At 38.7% G+C, this 17241-nt stretch overlaps 2 protein-coding genes across 10 annotated transcripts in view; one reads left to right on the top strand and one right to left on the bottom strand.

The window, feature by feature from the left end:
• LOC116429793 (uncharacterized) overlaps window positions 1–12941 on the bottom strand; it is a 31210-nt gene extending 18269 nt beyond the window's left edge. For 2 of the 8 annotated variants that reach the window (XM_076371698.1, XM_076371699.1), the window contains exons 1-2: window positions 12603–12941; window positions 11918–12221 (exon numbers count right to left, since the gene is read on the bottom strand). The gene's annotated coding sequence lies outside the window, so the exon portion shown is untranslated. The other 6 variants (XM_076371701.1, XR_012999586.1, XM_076371697.1 and 3 more) reach the window with 6 other exon arrangements.
• The window catches only part of slow (epidermal growth factor-like protein slowdown), a 30984-nt gene continuing 15455 nt past the window's right edge, over window positions 1713–17241 (top strand). The window contains exons 1-2 of one of the 2 annotated variants that reach the window (XM_031983123.2): window positions 1713–2542; window positions 2913–3395. In XM_031983123.2, the coding sequence (XP_031838983.1) occupies window positions 2920–3395 (476 nt within the window). In that variant the 5' untranslated portion in view covers window positions 1713–2542; window positions 2913–2919. Of the gene's footprint in view, window positions 2543–2867; window positions 3396–17241 lie in introns of both variants that reach the window. The other variant, XM_031983122.2, reaches the window with a different exon arrangement.

Here is a 17241-nt window from a genome sequence, read left to right as displayed (position 1 = left end):
TGAAATGCAAAGGTTAATACAGCGACAGTTTTTCCATCAAAGGATACATGGTTTCGCTGAAACGAGCTATAGAAGAAATATATCGCGTCGAGAACAGTTTATTGAAAGTAACAACGACTGTTTCAATGATTAAAGGAGTTGGCAGGATAATAAAACTCTACATACACCGTAAATACTATTTGGTTGCCTAACATAATTACGCAAGCATTGCAATCATAAAATATTAGAATAAAAGAGCTTGATGAGAACCGCTTGTGTAATAATTATTTCGGCGGTCGGAAGTAACTAGATAATAGTGTAACCCAAAAATTGTGGTTTTTATCTACTCTAAAAGAATAATTCACACATAAAGCGCCAAAGCGTTTCATGGCATCGTGTTAACACTAGAACCACCGAGCATTTAATACGATTGATATGTAATCCTTGTAAAAATACTAATAATATATAATCTTCGGTTTCTTCAAGCAATTATTATAGTATACAAGTGAATCTATTTATTCTCAAAATCATTTCGAATGTTCAATGTTTTTGAGATATTAATAATTGCGGAACAAAAAGATTGAAACCCGTCGTTTTGACTGGTACGCCAATTTCAGTGTTAAAAATGTTAAAAAGGTGTTTTCTGATAGTTTTGGTAGAAATGTTATTAAAAGTGATATGCGTAACCTCGCGTTTACCCATGACAAAAGGTGTCACGACTTCGGGACGAATGTAGGCCGTGACTCACGCGTTCCCGTGCGTTCACGCCGGTTAGAAATTATGGAGCAAACGAAAGCCATTGCAGCGGCTTGCCGCAATTGGAATTTCAGTCGATCGATTTCGCACCCGGATAATAGAGGGACTGAAAGTAAAGGCGGCCGCGTGGTCTCGGTGTGCACTCATTGCCACGTTTACACGCACAATTACGTTGCGGTAATGAATAGATGCCTGATAATGCACGCATGCGAGGAGACAATGCCAGTGGCGGGCCTCGTAATTACCTTTGATTTAATGTCCGGGATAATAAGAGCATTATCGTGGCAGTGATTTTTTGCCGAACGGCTTCCGCTACGTGCTTCTTCAATTATGCGAGTATTAATGACTTATTTGAAGGAATCGTTCAGTTTAAATTACTCCCTTCCTATATAAGGATTTATAATACATTCCCTTACCGTATTTAATAACTGATAATCTATTTAGGTATTTAATAATCTATTGAATAAATTTACTATAATTATTATAATATTCCATTTTACTATTACATATTTAAGTAAGGGTATTAAAGAAGGTTGATTCTATTCTGTATCCTCAAACAGTTACCACATAGAATAGGAATACATTTATAAAAACTTGCAGTAGTAATGTATCTGAAGAAACCGCTGATGCTCTAAACTTTGACTGTTCAAAATAATAACCCTGAATATTAAAACGAGAGACATACATTAAAGAACAATTAAACAGATAAATATAATACAAATGATTCTTTAATAGTGTGAATATTGATAAGTTTTCGTATATGTTGTCGAATAATAAAAGTTTCGTTAACCCGTTGAATGCCATGGGAGTCACCGATGATCCCCAATCAAATCGAATTACTGTAGCCCACTCAATTAAACGATGGTTATTTGAAAATATTTCTATATTATAAATAATGCTATATACTTAATGCGGTGATATTCAGCTACACGAACGTGCAATAATAATAATTCAACTTAATCAAATGATGTAATACCATATTTTTTCCATTCTATATACCTTATTCAATGAAATCGTGCGGCGTTGAACGTGTTAATTATGCAGCTTCACAAAGATAAACAGCAGCAAGTAATATTACACAAAAACTAAAAATTCTTGTGTCGGTGAACGTGCTGAACTCCAAATTCTTACGTGACCGATTTCGACTATTACTCATGCATACGCGTACATACCCACATACAGTATCGACATTTCTACTAAAAAAAAAAACGATCGAGCGAACGATCGCCTAGGAACGAGTACCGTATCCCTAACGTCCCACGGTGCAGAAACTTATGCAAATGGACACGAAATACATTCGGCGTGCAGCGATCGGTCGTCCCGCGAGTGCCGTCTCTATCCTCGCAACGTTCTCGTCGAACGCGTGCAGGATATGTAGGTGGTTAGCCAAGCAGGCGGCGAGGTATCAGGAGAGCAGACAGGTAGAAAGAGAGCGCGCGGCCCGTACCAAAAGGAGAAAGACGCCGTGAATCGGACAAGAGAAACAAGATGAGAACGGCGGAGGACGAGTGAGTCGAACGAGAAAACCTGGGAGAAAGAGAGAAAGAGAGAGGCATGGTGGGGTTGGTACGGTTCAAGCACGTGGGGCCTACTCCGTGTGTCTCGTTCAGTAGTGCTCTCGGTTGCCTTCGAACGATTTCGCACCGGATGTCCATCGAGCCTCGTCGACGTACCCGCCGCAGCACGTTCGTTCAAACGTTCCCACGTCTCCGTCCGAAAGAATCGAGAATGTGATCGTTCGTCGCGCGGCTGTTTCCCACAGGCTTCGGGCACAGAGAGCAACAACGTCGGATCAGGGATTGAAAAGGTTCCAAAAATATAACCGTTTGAAGCTGTTCGAAGTCGGTTCCAATTGAAACGATTATGGAGAACCGAAATCGTCATAACTGTTGTCAGGTTTATCAGTTCTGAGCTACGTCTCGCTTTTCTTCGGTACCGGTATTGTGTCGGTTCTATAATTGCCAGTCTTTGTTCCTCCGTTACGGTTCTCTACCGCGTTTCCTTTAGAACTGAGAAATAAGAGTTAGAACCGGTAATATTGGTCCCGAGGATTAACAATCGAAATATAACTCAGAACCGATTTATGTAATAACAGTTGTGACTCTATTCCGATTCTTTATAACTGTTTCAAGAACCGGTACCGGTCAACTGTTTTCAACCCCTGGCTCCGTGAGCAGAGCAGCAATGTCTCTGACACCGAAATTATTGTTGACGTGCGCCGCGTTGATCGTTCTACCCGCGGAAGTCGCGCCGGTCGAACGTTTCCCCAGCGATCATCGCGGCTACACGAGCCACAGACTCCTTTGGCCGCTTTGGTACCACGAGAAATTCACTCGTACGCGACACGACCGTGACGGCAGGGACTCCCAGCAGAACGCCGCGAATAGTTGGCCGCGCCAGGACACCTTCGCGGAGAGACCTGTTCCGACGGCGTCGTCGACGACAGACGCGCCGAGGCGTCACGTGGAGCAGCGTGTGCACGAGCAACGATCCGGCCCGCCGAAACAAGAGAAATTCAACGCGGTCGCGGCGGTGAATTACGTCGGTACCAGAACGGTCGCTTATCATGGCAATCATCGTCACCAGCCGAGGGAGGCTGTCACGCAGAAGTATCAACAAATCGCCACGACACCGTCAACTTATGGCAAGCACAATCTCGGGTAAGCGAACCTTCGGGGCTGGACGATTTTGTTTACACTTAACGTCTTGCTGACCGGTCACCGGAGTTGTCGCGACATTTCTTGTATCTGTATTTGCATTGATACTTTGCTGTCGGGAGACTGATATAGTTCGAAGCATACTGACGCTCGACGGCGGAAGACTTGACAGGACTGTGAAATGACCTCACAATAATAAATATCTCAATAATCAATTCATTTTTTGTAGAATGTCTGTTTGTTTTGTTAATTTATCACTGGGTAGAGATCGAACAACGTGTATTCATTTTAGAAACCAAGTTCGAAGAGAATACAAATTTTATTTAGATAAGAACATTTTGATATTGTAGGAACCATTGTTTGTTCGCTGCAGATGTAGGAAGAGAAATAAAACGATAGGAAAATGTTGGTTTATACTTGAAAGAGATATAAATGATTATAAGAGTGTTCCAGATTGTATCCATTAGTTTAGATCATTTAAATCTTTTTAGTATATTACATGTGAATAAAATATACGTGTTGAAAGACGTTTTTTGCAAATAAATTCACCGGTCGGCATGGCGTTAACGCGTTGAATGCCGCACGATTTCATAGAGCAAAATATAATGAACTCCCGTATAACACAGTTAACCCTGTGAGTACTGAGTACTTCCAGCCGAAACGTTCCGTGTGGACAGGATGCATTTTTGCTTAGTTTGCCCACTGAAGACCGATAGACTACATAAATTCATGCAATGCATGATTAAGTTGTAATCGTGATTCCTTGATTTCGCGAGATTGAATCTCGGTAAAAAACGTGTTTGCTAACCTGTTAACTGTGGAATTTAGTTTGAAAAATCTCTCATTATGCTCAGAATAAAATCGAATTAATGGAATTCACACTAGTAGAACGCAGGGTAAATGCACCTATAATATATTCGAACGAAAAACTAAAGCAACACAAAGAAGAATTACACGTTAATGTAGAAAAATAAATAATTCATCGTTGACAGAATTAGTATTATTGTGAATTTTAAAATGACGTGTATACTCGTCGAACGTAGTTAACTGGTTAATATCGTACACTCATAATTGTCATCACGTTACGTGTGAGATTTAAAAGATCGGAAAACTCATATGTGCGCCCATAGTTCACAACGAAGACTTTCGCTGGACGCATTTATGTGCTTACAGTACTCAAAGAGTTAATACGTTACGTGTTGTATGACTCCGCGTTATAGAAAGTGATTTTCCTCGTGTAATACGAGTAATAAAAAGTAACACAGACTAAATGATTATTACCATGCCGACTCTTATTTTCTGTTTTATGGAAAATAAAAGAGTTTGGGGGTGGGAGAAATCGGTAGCAGCGAAGAAAACGATGTAATGCTCAATTTAAACGGTGGTCGCAAAATCTCCAGCGCGTTACAGGAGTTCGCATTATAGGAACTCACGTTCGCGGGTGTCTACTGTGCACAAAATGGAAGAAACAGTAATATTAAATCATGTGATAGGATTGCATTATTATCATTACACGTTCATCTAGCCGAGGTAGCATTATTTATAATATAGAAATATTTCCAAATAGTCGTCGTGTAATCGAGTGAACTATAGTAATTCGAATTGTTTGGAGATTACCGGTGACCCCCATGCCATTCGACGTGTTAACCCATTGGAGATCAATTATACGTCAGGTGCATAGCGGAGTACATGCCGTACGTGTAATCATGAATTTCTGTTATCGATTAGCAGTGGAAAATTGTGTTATTTTATTTGTGAGTGAAAATTAAAGCTTCATTAAAGAAATGAAAATTTCTATCGGTTTCAAGCTAAGAAAAGAGTAATCTACGATCAAGATCGCCTAGGTTACAAAAAGTAAACCTTAATGGTGAAAGTGATATGGAGTCTTGATTCCGAATGGGTTAAAGGACCAAATGAAAAATTACGGAAAAGATCGATAGCATCCAATAGATTCGTATATAAAAGTAGATTACGAAAGGAGTGCTCATACGTTCTTTTTTGTTCTTTCAATTCTTGAACACATTTCAAACGTTTAATACTAGTATTGCTTCTATTATGCTTTGCTCATAAAGTGGACCTTGTTGTTTTAAGGGTTAACTTTTAGGCTGTAAAATTTAGAGGATTGGTGAAGCACCTGTTGGTCTGAATAAATCTTTAAATTTTACTTGATTAATATTGCTGTGACGCCTTTAGATGCCTATATCTCGGTAGAATTGTCTATGCGAAAATGACAAGTGTGTTGAAAACGTGTTAACATATAAAAACGTTTATGCCTCGAAAACGGTTGACATTTCGACATATGTTCACTAGGTTTTTTACTCATTCCCTGTATACTATGTCCTGTTCACCACATAAATATTGTAACACAATCGTTGAACACTCTACATGCATCGGTATCGATGCAGCTTAAATATGCTGTCCACTCCTAAAGTACCTGTGGACAAAGGATATGAAACAGGTAATAAAGCACAGTTCACTAAATTGTGCAATAAAATAGCCTGCGCACGACCGTAGCGTCGGAATAGACGAAACCCACACGGAACAGCACAATGAACTTTGCTGCAACATCCGCGATCGAATGAGATCAATTTCTTGAGGTGTCCACCTACTTGAGATACCGACTTCTCCTGTCTTTCCATAAAACGGAACGTTTGGATGTTCCTATCCACTCTCGAGCTATTAACGTAGGAGTTTGGTATCGAAAGGCGACGCGACGCGAGAAATAGAAACTGAATTTGAACGGAAACGTCTACGAACTGTCAGACAAACATCTCATACGATCAACCCTTTGTCCTCTAACATCGTGTCAGACTAGTGACAAAAATTTCTAATAGATATTGCATTAGAAACGTAACCGTTATTATATTTATTTCAGTTCAAACCAGATGTTATTCTTCAATTATCAGTTGTTAAATTCGAGAACTTACAAATTGAAACGAAAACATCGATCTATCGGTTACAAACTAACAGAACTTCGGTAGATCTTAAGGAGACAGTGTATCGTTTGCAGGGAAATTATGAAGTACGGAGGTAGGCTGTGTTATAGATGAGTAACTGGGTTCGGTGGTCTGAGTGGATAGAGGTTGAAGGGATGTCTGTAGAATTTTGGCTATTTTCTGTAGGAATTCACTCTATGACTTAACACTATTTCTACCGAAGGTGTCAAGAGACACTTTTTGAATTTTTAACTTAAAATCATTTTCCAAGTTAGTCGTATATTCTGAATTGACTTGCTAACTTTTTCAATAACGAATACAAAATTGACTGTAGGAAATGTCAAAAATTCAATTAAGGAAAAATGATTAAACTGAGAAAATAATTTTATGTTAAAATTTCAAAAGGTATCTTCTGACACCTTTGGTAGAAATAATGTTAACTTAGGATGGCGGTGAGTCAATGCTTCGGCATGCAACAGTGAAATATCCCTTTACAAAGATATATAAAAGTGTGTTCCACCGATGATATCGATTGAAATACCACGATCGAAATATCACGTAAATGAAATGTAATGATAAATACAGATCACTGATCGATAAAAATTCAATGAGTATCTTGCACGTCCAATATCCTTGCAGAACTGTTTATAAAACTGATCTCCCCGCGTAACTCATAAATGCTTTACACTTATACAATATATTTGTACCGGTCGGCGTGTAAAATTCCGAAAAAGGATAGTCACCTTGATATTAATCAAGCGACGCGTATTTACCAGCAACAAACAACACGACAGGTCCTCGTGATGATGCACGATGGAAACGGGCGTATCCGTGTACCTGTAAGCGTTTCTTCCGTCAAAAGAAACGCCGACATCGGTGGACTGGCTTTTGCCGGTTAATTAATCGACCGATTAATTATCTCGCGCGTAACGCGTTCCTCTGTCACGTGCAATTATTGGGATTGTTGGTGCGCGACGGCGACGCTCTCGTTCCTCCTCTTCAACGTTTGGGTTGCCTTAAAGGTTTCCGGCTAATAATATTACTTTCGCGCCGCTTCCAGCGAAACCGAGGGAGTCCAATTAAATTGCGCGATTTGCTCGTGCATAACGACGATACTCGCTGGTCACGAAAATGTCCGCGGCCAGGACGAAAATTTCTATTGTCGGTAAATCAAAGCGTACGATATCTGAACGTTGTAATGTCAACACGTTGAATGCAGTACGGTTTTACAAAGGACAATACACAAAATGGAAAAAAGATGATATTAAATCATTTGATTAAATTACATTATTACTATTGCACATTCTTCTACATGAATATCACGAAATTAGGTAGCATTATTTGTAATATAGAAATGTTTCCAAATACTCGTCGTTTCATTGAGTGAACTACAGTAATTCAATTTGGACGGCATTCAACGTGTTAATTAACTCTGACGCGTATAGATTTGCCCCTTCGCAAGATAGGGGTCAAGCGAAACTATTAGTTTTCATCGATAAAAGTTGCTCGAATTTGTTCACTTTTGAACGATCTTTCCCTGGTTTCAGTTAACTTTGTACGTTAACAGTTTAACTTCGTTAAGCAAGGTCAGTTTTAATAGTTCTTTTATGTTCAGCCGACGAGTTCTGGAGAAGCGTATATTTTTGAACAGATATTTAAGGGGGAAATATGAAGCTTAGGAATATTTTTGTAACTAGTATCGTTTGTAGTATTGAAGGCAAGGTGAATACAGAAGAAATAGGATTTTGTGATTTATGTAACCAGCTATTAAGATAACTAATCATGGAAAATAATAAAATCATGTATTCTCGAATTATATAAGAAAATTAATTATGTATGACTGTACTATTAACTACAATTAGTCAAATAAATTCTCATAAGATATTCTAGAAATTACTTTTTAACTGTCCAGTCCGATAAATAACATTTATTTAACGTGTATACACAAAATTTATTTAACTACGATTAAGTTTAATCGCTAGCTTTAACGGAAATTATATTCATACTTGAAACACGACCTACCTCATGGAAAAGAATATTCCAGGTAGCAGCAATTAGTAAATGTACGTTTATACAGACGTGATCTCGACTATCGTGTATCCATCATTTTGTTATACTATTATAATATAATTATATACTATATATTATTTAATTTTAAAGATGTTTAAACACAGTACATTATAAATTACTTGCAGCAGATCGAACTTTCCGCGAATGAAAGAAAAAATTCCTTAAAGAAGATTTTTAAAGACCTTGTGGACCTGTACAGGACTAAAAAGTTGGGCGTTTGGAATGCGTGCCGCGGACAGTGATTTACCGTACTCGTTCAGCTTCTTTTGGTTAGTACGAAAGTGGTTTCCCGTTTGGCTTGCCACATATAAGAAGTCTCACTGCCCTCTACTGTCTGAATCGATAATCGAATTGTCACGAGCGGCCTTTCATTCTGCATAATAAAACATTCCACGTAGAATTTCACTGCGACAAAACTTTGATAACCAGCATTTAAATCATTCGTGGAAATTCTTTTGCATAAATTCACAGTACAATTTACCGCATAAATTTGTGTATATAAAGTGAGGAATACATATGAATATTATATTACAACAAATATACCTTGTAATTTTGAAATTACAATAATATGGAACTGTCACGGCTGAGCGTATAAAACTTTAAGTTAATTAACACTAGAACTACCGAGCATTTCATACGATTGGCACGTAATCCCTATAATAATTATAACAATAGATCATTTCTAGTATCTTCAGCCATTCATTCTAGTATTTAAGTGGAACTATTTATTTTCAAAAAGCATTCAAATATCCAATGCTTCGAAGATATCAATAATAGCGAAACAAACAAACCGAAGTTTGTTATCAGAATGACTGTTACGGTAGTGTTAGTGTTAATTAGTGACTTCATAGTCACACAGTCCTGTAGAGGGTTAACAATAACACCGTTTTTTCTAATTACATTCCTAAATGTTCGAATCTGCACAAAGATCCATTCGCGGTCTGCTTACGATCAACGATACGGTAACATCCGATCGAACCGGAGAGTTTTTTCTGCAGAGTTGTTCCAGCGGCCCGTTCTCCCGGTTTTTCTCTTTTTTCGCGAACGTTATCTTCCAACAGCATCCGGATCATTTTGCACCGTTTCAATGACTGCTCGTCAAGGCGAAGGGCCGCAGGCGTTCACACTGCGCGATGCATCGCTTGCACGTAAACGCGACCACCTTTGTCCGCGTGAAACAAAGGTCTCCTTGCACGCACGTGAAAGAAATGCGAGCGCCAGATCCCTCGTTACTATTTAGCCCGAACGCGATAATTTACCGTGCGCCTAGTGTTACCCCGTTCCTCCTATTCTCCCCTTTTGTTCTTGGCCCGCCTTTCACGCAGCCGATTCCACCGATCGAGTTTGCCCTGTCGTCGGGGCGGCTCCCAGAGTTGGTATCAGCGAGAAGAAAACTTCGAGTCACATTTGCGCGTTATTTTATTCACCCTTCGTGACATGTGACTCGTGAATCATGGAAATCTCATTGAAAACGTTTAACGCTTTCATTATGTACATGAGGATTTTTAGCGTTTTCGTATATTAACACACATTCTCTCGTAACCATGACAAATGGTACTAGAAACAACGGAGGCGCTCAGAAGCCAATACGGTTAAGTCGAGTTTTTGATATTTCCGGATTTTTGTAAATTTTAATGGAATAAGTAATATTCTTTCCAGGTATTAAAGAATTTACTGGGAGTTATTAGGTATTAAAGGATATTAATACCTAATAAGGTATTAATATCCTTTAAGGCATTGGCTTCTGAGCGACTCGATTATTATTGGCTTGGTATCGCAGTGTCAAAGTCACGCTATTTTCTAGTTACTTACGTTACTAAATTCGACGGCAATCTACTTGTTGCCACTGTTTTCAAACAATTTAGTATAGTCCAGCTATCGATGACCACCGTGTTGGTCATCATGTTAAAGTCTGAAATATTGTAACAAGACATAATGAATATATATAATTTTGTAGCTTTTTTATTAAATTTCCATTTTAGCTAATGTTAGTATTTCGTACATATGACACAATAAGAGAAGCGCGTGCAAATTTAATATCGCCAGAACCACAATATTCATTGAAATAATCGTGCATACTGATTAAAATTACAGTTAGAATTCATTGTCTGCCTCAAGATAATAACGTGAACTCCCTCATACAAGCAAAGCGTGTTTGCAGATTGAAATCACAAACACTTGGTCACAAAGGGTTAACACGTCAGCCTGGGCCTCGTGACCGACGCACGATGCGACGGGGTGAAAATCCTGGCGTGAGTGTCCCCGAGCCACAGAAACGTCCTCCGTTGAACGGATGTTGCGTCTGGGACGACCGGTCGACGCTTTAAATTTTTATTGATGCGAAAGTAATGACACTTAAAACGCGATTCAGAAGGCGACGAATGAAATTCGATGGCGATGCCCGCGATGCGGTCGACCCGGGAATGCAGAAGAGGAATTCGAGGTCGGACGGATTGATCTGTCGACTGCTGTTTCGGAGTCGACAAACTCGATCGTACCCTCGTGTCACGGTTTTCGACGCGAACGTTCGACGAAATCCTTGTGCATCGTCATTGTAAAAAACCATTCGGTCGAATACCGTTTCAGACCTATTCTTAACCCGTTCACATCATACGACGGAATAAAAAATACTCCGTTGTCATCGAATTTCTTGTTGGTCCGCTATAGACGAGTGATTGAAATGTAGAAATAATTGGGTCGTTCAGAAGCCAACGTGGTTTAGTCCAGAAAAGGAAAATTGCGAAAATTAATGCAATGGCTTCTGAAATTATTATACAACGTATTCAGAAGCTATAAAAAGAAGGGGTTTTTGACCTAGAAAAAACGAAGAACCGAGTAAATCATTTAATAACAAAGAAGAATATTATTTATTCCATTAAAATTGACAAAAATCAGAAAATATACAGAAATCGACTTAACCGCATTGGCTTTTGAACGACTCAAGTATTATACATAATGCATCCAGTACTTTATGTTTTATATAATGTTATTGAATTATGCACAATAGATTCCTATCTAATCGTTCATTTCTCTATAAGCCTCATAATACCATGTTTCCCAAACTTTCGCTAGACCAAACATTGCAGACAGAGCGCGAAACGAACTTATGAGACATTCTAATACATTGATCATAATATAAAAGTCAGAAATCTGAAGTAGACTTGATATAACTAGTTTATATACTACAGGCAAGAACCTAGTGGAAATAAAAATAAAAACTTTAAGAAACCATAGAATAATAAAATTATTTTATCGATGTTGAATATCTAATAGTATAATGTTGCTGCATTGAATAAAATAGCGAGTGAAACTCCTTTTTCGAGTGCAAAGGATCAATATGTCGGATCAAATGCTTCGCACCAAGAATCGTAATTGTTCTCTCAATCTACTTTTACCCCGAATAGATCCACAAATTCTCTGTAATACTCTTATGCTCGGTCTGTACAGTTTTATTTGATTGATCGGACGACGTTCGTACGAAGGAACATGAATAATGAATACGTAAATAGTTCCAAGTACCTTGGATAATAATCCTGCCATGTCACTTCGTGAAACGTTCGGTGCGTAGTCGCATACACTGTCCATTATCCCCAGTGCATTTTGCCTTGCCAACGGTGTGCCCATTGATCGATTGACAAATGGTCCATGTCACGGGAAGATAGTCACAACTGTTACGTTTGTGTTGTCAAACGGCAGACTCGTTTGTTTTGCTGGTCAAAACTAGATCATCCTTCCATCGTGTCGCAATTACCATTTTCCGATACCGCGAAAATAGCGATAAGAACAACGGTCGATGGGACAACCTCGAAAAACTCTGGTGCACCTGTAACGCGTCGATCTGTTACATTCGCTAGTGCTAAGACGATTGCTCGATAGTTTTTCGTCTGTTACGTAATAGTTGTAAGCTTGAGAGTATTGCTTGAGAGTGGTAATATTAGAAGAAAGCCTATAAGTGAAATTAACAAGATTCAAATTCTTTTCAAGATATTGGGAAAGGATATTTCTTGAAAATTTCAAGTTGCTCAGCAACTACGCGTTATAAACGCGGGACCGCAGCTGAATGATTCCGATGTTTCACAATCGTTACTCCGCATTGGACACCGTTGTACAGAGAGAGATACTTTCCGGCAAAGAGCTTAGTAGTCGACGCGGTTCAGTAACCGCGGCTAAACAAATAATAAGTGAATTGTGCCAAGACATCTACCTTGATACACGTATGCAGCCAGTTGTTCAGAATTCGGTGTAGTGAATCGTAATCTTGACCGCTATGCACATTAGCAGACATTTCTGTCGTGTTTTGACAGTAGTTACATCGTAGGGAATATGAAGAAAATAACTATAATCTGTAATAACTATGATCTGTAACAATTATAATTTGCATAAAGATATATAATACACTGACTGTGAAAGAATATTTAGCCACGTTGATTTATAAATACAGAAAATATTTAGAAGATCACATTTTACACTTTTCGTTGGCACTGTTACTATTACACAGTTCGCGATCGACTAACAGAAAGCAACGTTTCATACAACTTCTATATTTGATTTCTCCTTCTTACGTACCGCGTGTTACTGCTTATATCAGGAGACGTTCTTCAACGCAGTGTTTACGGACATTTGTAAGAATTACAAAGCTATACAAAAATACCTCTTACTAAACGCGACAGAACTATAAAACAGTTTTCGTTGAGCATTCAAACGGGAACAGTGTGCGAATAGAATTTTCTTTCAAATTGTTAATATTAAACGTGCAACGTTAAAGGTAATATTGAGTGTGTAAAATCTGTTGTTTCATAAAATGCCACGTGGAAAGACGTTGAACGAAAGTGAAAGTAAAGTAATTAATAATTCACGAGATAAAAACTATACGATGACTGAAAGGGTATAGCAGGATAAGGGAGTCAAAAGTGCCTTTAGACCGATTTTCTCTATCTCAACCAGAAGGGTAGTTATAGGCTAAATTCGAATTACCAGTTTTTGTCCCATTTTCCCTATTCTATGGTAAATATAAACTGTGAAAAAATTCGGAGACATTTTTGGCATAGCATTGGATGGCTGAGAATTTTTTGAGATTTTTCCGTTCCAAATTCTTAGCATGAAAAATGAGAAACTCCTAAAAAAATAGAAAAATGTAAGTTCCGCAATGAAGCATTCGAGTGATAACTTATGACAAGATATGAATATTTCAATACATTTTACGTGTACCTACTTCTAGTTAAAAGAATACCCCTTAACACTGTTGGTGTTACACAATTTTATCAAAATTATCATCTATATAAAAATATCATGTAACTTCAGTTTAAGTGAAGTATTTTTCTATAGTTTCAAAGCTGTATCAAACGATTTTGATTGAACTATTGCTATTTATGTCTATAATAATATTTAGTCTGTGTATTGAAAAACGAATGATCAAAATTTCATCAATTTCTAACAAAATTGATTTCACAGTGATGAATATTTCACATGAATTAATTTCACATTTCTTCCTTTCTTTCCTTTCTATATAAATCATCTCAAAGCTAACCATGAATGCGAGAAATTGATCGTTCTATGGATTTTATCTTTACTTGCGGACCACAAATCAATTGTTTCCTTATCCTTCTTGTGTGTGAAAATAAACGTGGGTTTTCAATAGATACCGATACGATTAATCTATAGTTAGACACCTTACTTCATCTTGTTCATGTATCAAGGCCAGGGACTGATATAAAGACTCGCAGTTTAACGATCGTCATTAATAAGCTTCACTTATATATGGAAACGCAACTAAATGTACGAATCACTGAAGTCAACATGCCACGTGCTCCGATCTAATATTATATTTTTCTTCGAAGAAATTTTCGAGTGTCTTTCAGTTTCCTTTAAAAGAAAAAAAAAAGAACCGTGAGAGATTCAGTCATTCCTCTTAATGGAACCTACATCGCAAGGCTTGAGACTCTTAAATGCCTCCGGGAGGACTTCGTGTCACGACTCGCCGCAAAACAAGTAGAAAGAAGGAACAACGAACGCGAAATGACATTCCACGGACGCAAATAGAGCACAGTCTTTTACACGTACGTTCCGTCGAGGCCTCCTTTTATTTTCTTTTCCGTTTCTGTTAACGTGTACGGCACGAGATAAACATAACAGCGCCGGCCATTCAACTCTTGCTGCCCACGGGCTCACTTTGACTAGGGTTGCACATTATTCAAATTGTTTAACCTCAACGTATGTATATTTGTACGCGGTGCACAGTAATTCCTGCTACTCGCACGTTTTCACTGTTGTGCATTGTTTAACTCAATTTCATGCGAACGGTAATTAATTACTGCACTTGCAAGGAGGCCACGCACGTTTGTGGTGAACCTCAATGGAAATGCCAAACGCTTCTTGTTAACTTCTGATTCTTCGTGATACGAAGTCCTTTGGAATGAAGTCTTATAACTAATAATAAAATATTGTTGACTAAATACTTTTTAGTTTTTTCTTGTATATTAACTCTAAATGTTACGTATTATTGATGAAGAGGGTAGAAGTTCGAAATCGCACGGAGAATCGTACCTTCGCAGTAATTGTTACATAGGCGACGTGGATTTTTCAAATTCAATTTTCTCGGAAATTAAGCGGGTACGTGAATAATTTTGAAGATATTGTAAGCATCGCTTTGTTGAACTGTGCCAGTCATACATGTACGAGAGCAGTCTTAGCTTTTGCAGGAATAGAATACTTCACATGCGAGTTTATTGTACGGATATGTTCCTTCAGTTCCTTATCTCCCGAACGCATATGAACGAAAGGCACCCGTAGAAGGATGAAGTTGTTGAAAAAATATCATAAGTTCATAACAATTTTGCTGACAAAACTATTTGTCGAAGCCGATAGTTGAATACAGCAATTAAATCAGTAATGAAAATCAGTACGACACAATTGCGCTTAGCCGACAGGGGATTCGCAAAGAACGCATTGCGGCGAGAACGATGTAAGTTTACCGATCAAAGGGCAACCACGGGCATACAATTTCGTGGACGTGCTGGCATTTCGCGTCGACTTCTTCGCCGATAGCAACATCTGTCAACGATGAACTAGCAGCTGGCACATAAGAGAAATGAAGAACCACGTGGTGAATTTTCAAGCACAGTTTCCTCAAAATTGAAGTCTTGAACACTTTTTTCTGTCTCCTTTTGTTCAATTTACCATTATTTGCGGAACAATATTATGTGCGAGTGTGGCACCTGTTGACTGATACTTCAGTGCAGATTCCAACAAACGTAGAAAGTTTTGCAGAAAATCGAAACTGAATGTATTGACAAAACAAACATTATCTGCCGTCTAATCTAACGTGTGTTAGATCTTCGGTAAGTAGTCTAAATCAAATCTATTTTATAACATATACGTACATTGCAACATTTTTCTAACCTTTTGCCCTATGATTTATTTCTTAATATGATCGACACATCAGCTTTGTCATTAATAACTCATTACGAAAAGAGAACAATTCTGCGCATATTTATGTTCATGTTTGCTGTAAATTACAGTGATCGATAACAAAAGAATAATATTTAATTCAAAGTCAAAAGAATTTATTAACCCTCTAACCGCGAGCGAATTCTTCGATGACCTTTCATTTTGGACCTTCTCCTCAATTCTACGATTTAAACCATTCTGCGACGATCGGCGCTCCGATTGAATCCATTAGCAATGATTTTTTCCGCGGCGGCCATGGACATGTAGGTGAAGAGGTCAAAAGCGTGAGATGGGAAGGGTGGGCGAAAGTGCCCACGGGAAACAGGTACATGCATACACAGCGCGGGCTGGTCAAGGTGTTTGTTGGCCCTCGGGTGGTCGAACCGGACGGCCGGTCATATTCTCCCGTAAATGGTCCCGTGAACAAAAAAGTACCCCGGGCACCTCGGTGGCGCGCCAAGAATTCGTGGCTTCGTAAGGTCACCTCCCCAGCGATCTTCTTGAAAATTCCCCGGTCGGTTTATGGCCAGCATAAATGGACTTATCGTTGCCAAGTGTTCGAACGATGTGGTATCGATCGCGCGATACGCTGCTATTGCTTCGCGTTCCTGCGATTGCCTGAATAATTCATGGCCAGCTCCTTTTCTTCCCTTTTCGTTCGACCGTGTTATTGCGAGGCCATTAAATGATAATTCCGCGGCCTGCCTGACGATTCGCGATAGCCGCTTCGTGGAAATTGATTATCACAACGGTACTTCCTCTTTCGGCGACCGGAAGAACTACGGTCCACAAGGTCGCGAGGCTGATTGTTCAGACTACTGTTGGGGGCAAGTTTTATCTTATCGCAGACTTGAATCGAAAATATCCTTTACAGGTCGGAATCGAAACTTGAAGATGGTCCCTACCTTGTTACGCGATAAAATGTGTTATAATTTTGTAACTCACAGAAATACATATTTATTTTACGTAGCACGACAGAAAAAGTAATAACAACGACATTTCAGACAACAAAGGTAAATTTTATTCGGTGTCGTTAAATTCGGATCGTGTAGATAGTGTTATTATTTACGCGATTCGAATAAAAACTTTTGTTGTTTGAATTGTTGTTTCGGTAGTATGTATGCCTGAAATTTTTATGAAAATCTCACGAACCTCGGACTCACCCTAACATCGTACGTGGCGACGTCTGGAGTCCTTTGATAAAGAATTTAACGACGATGAAAAAGCTGCAGTGATGTCAAGACCAGAGAAATACATACATCACCGGCTACAGTAACCGTATTCCACGTGTAGAGGACGGTGATATATCATTGCAATACCTCGGGAGATCATGACGGTGATTCATGGTACAAGAAAATGTTACATCATTCAACGTGCGCGCACAGTCTTTATAGCTA

This window comes from Nomia melanderi, chromosome 10 (genome assembly GCF_051020985.1).
Source record: "Nomia melanderi isolate GNS246 chromosome 10, iyNomMela1, whole genome shotgun sequence".
NCBI lineage: Eukaryota > Metazoa > Arthropoda > Insecta > Hymenoptera > Halictidae > Nomia > Nomia melanderi.
This window is presented reverse-complemented; position numbering and strand designations above follow the sequence as displayed.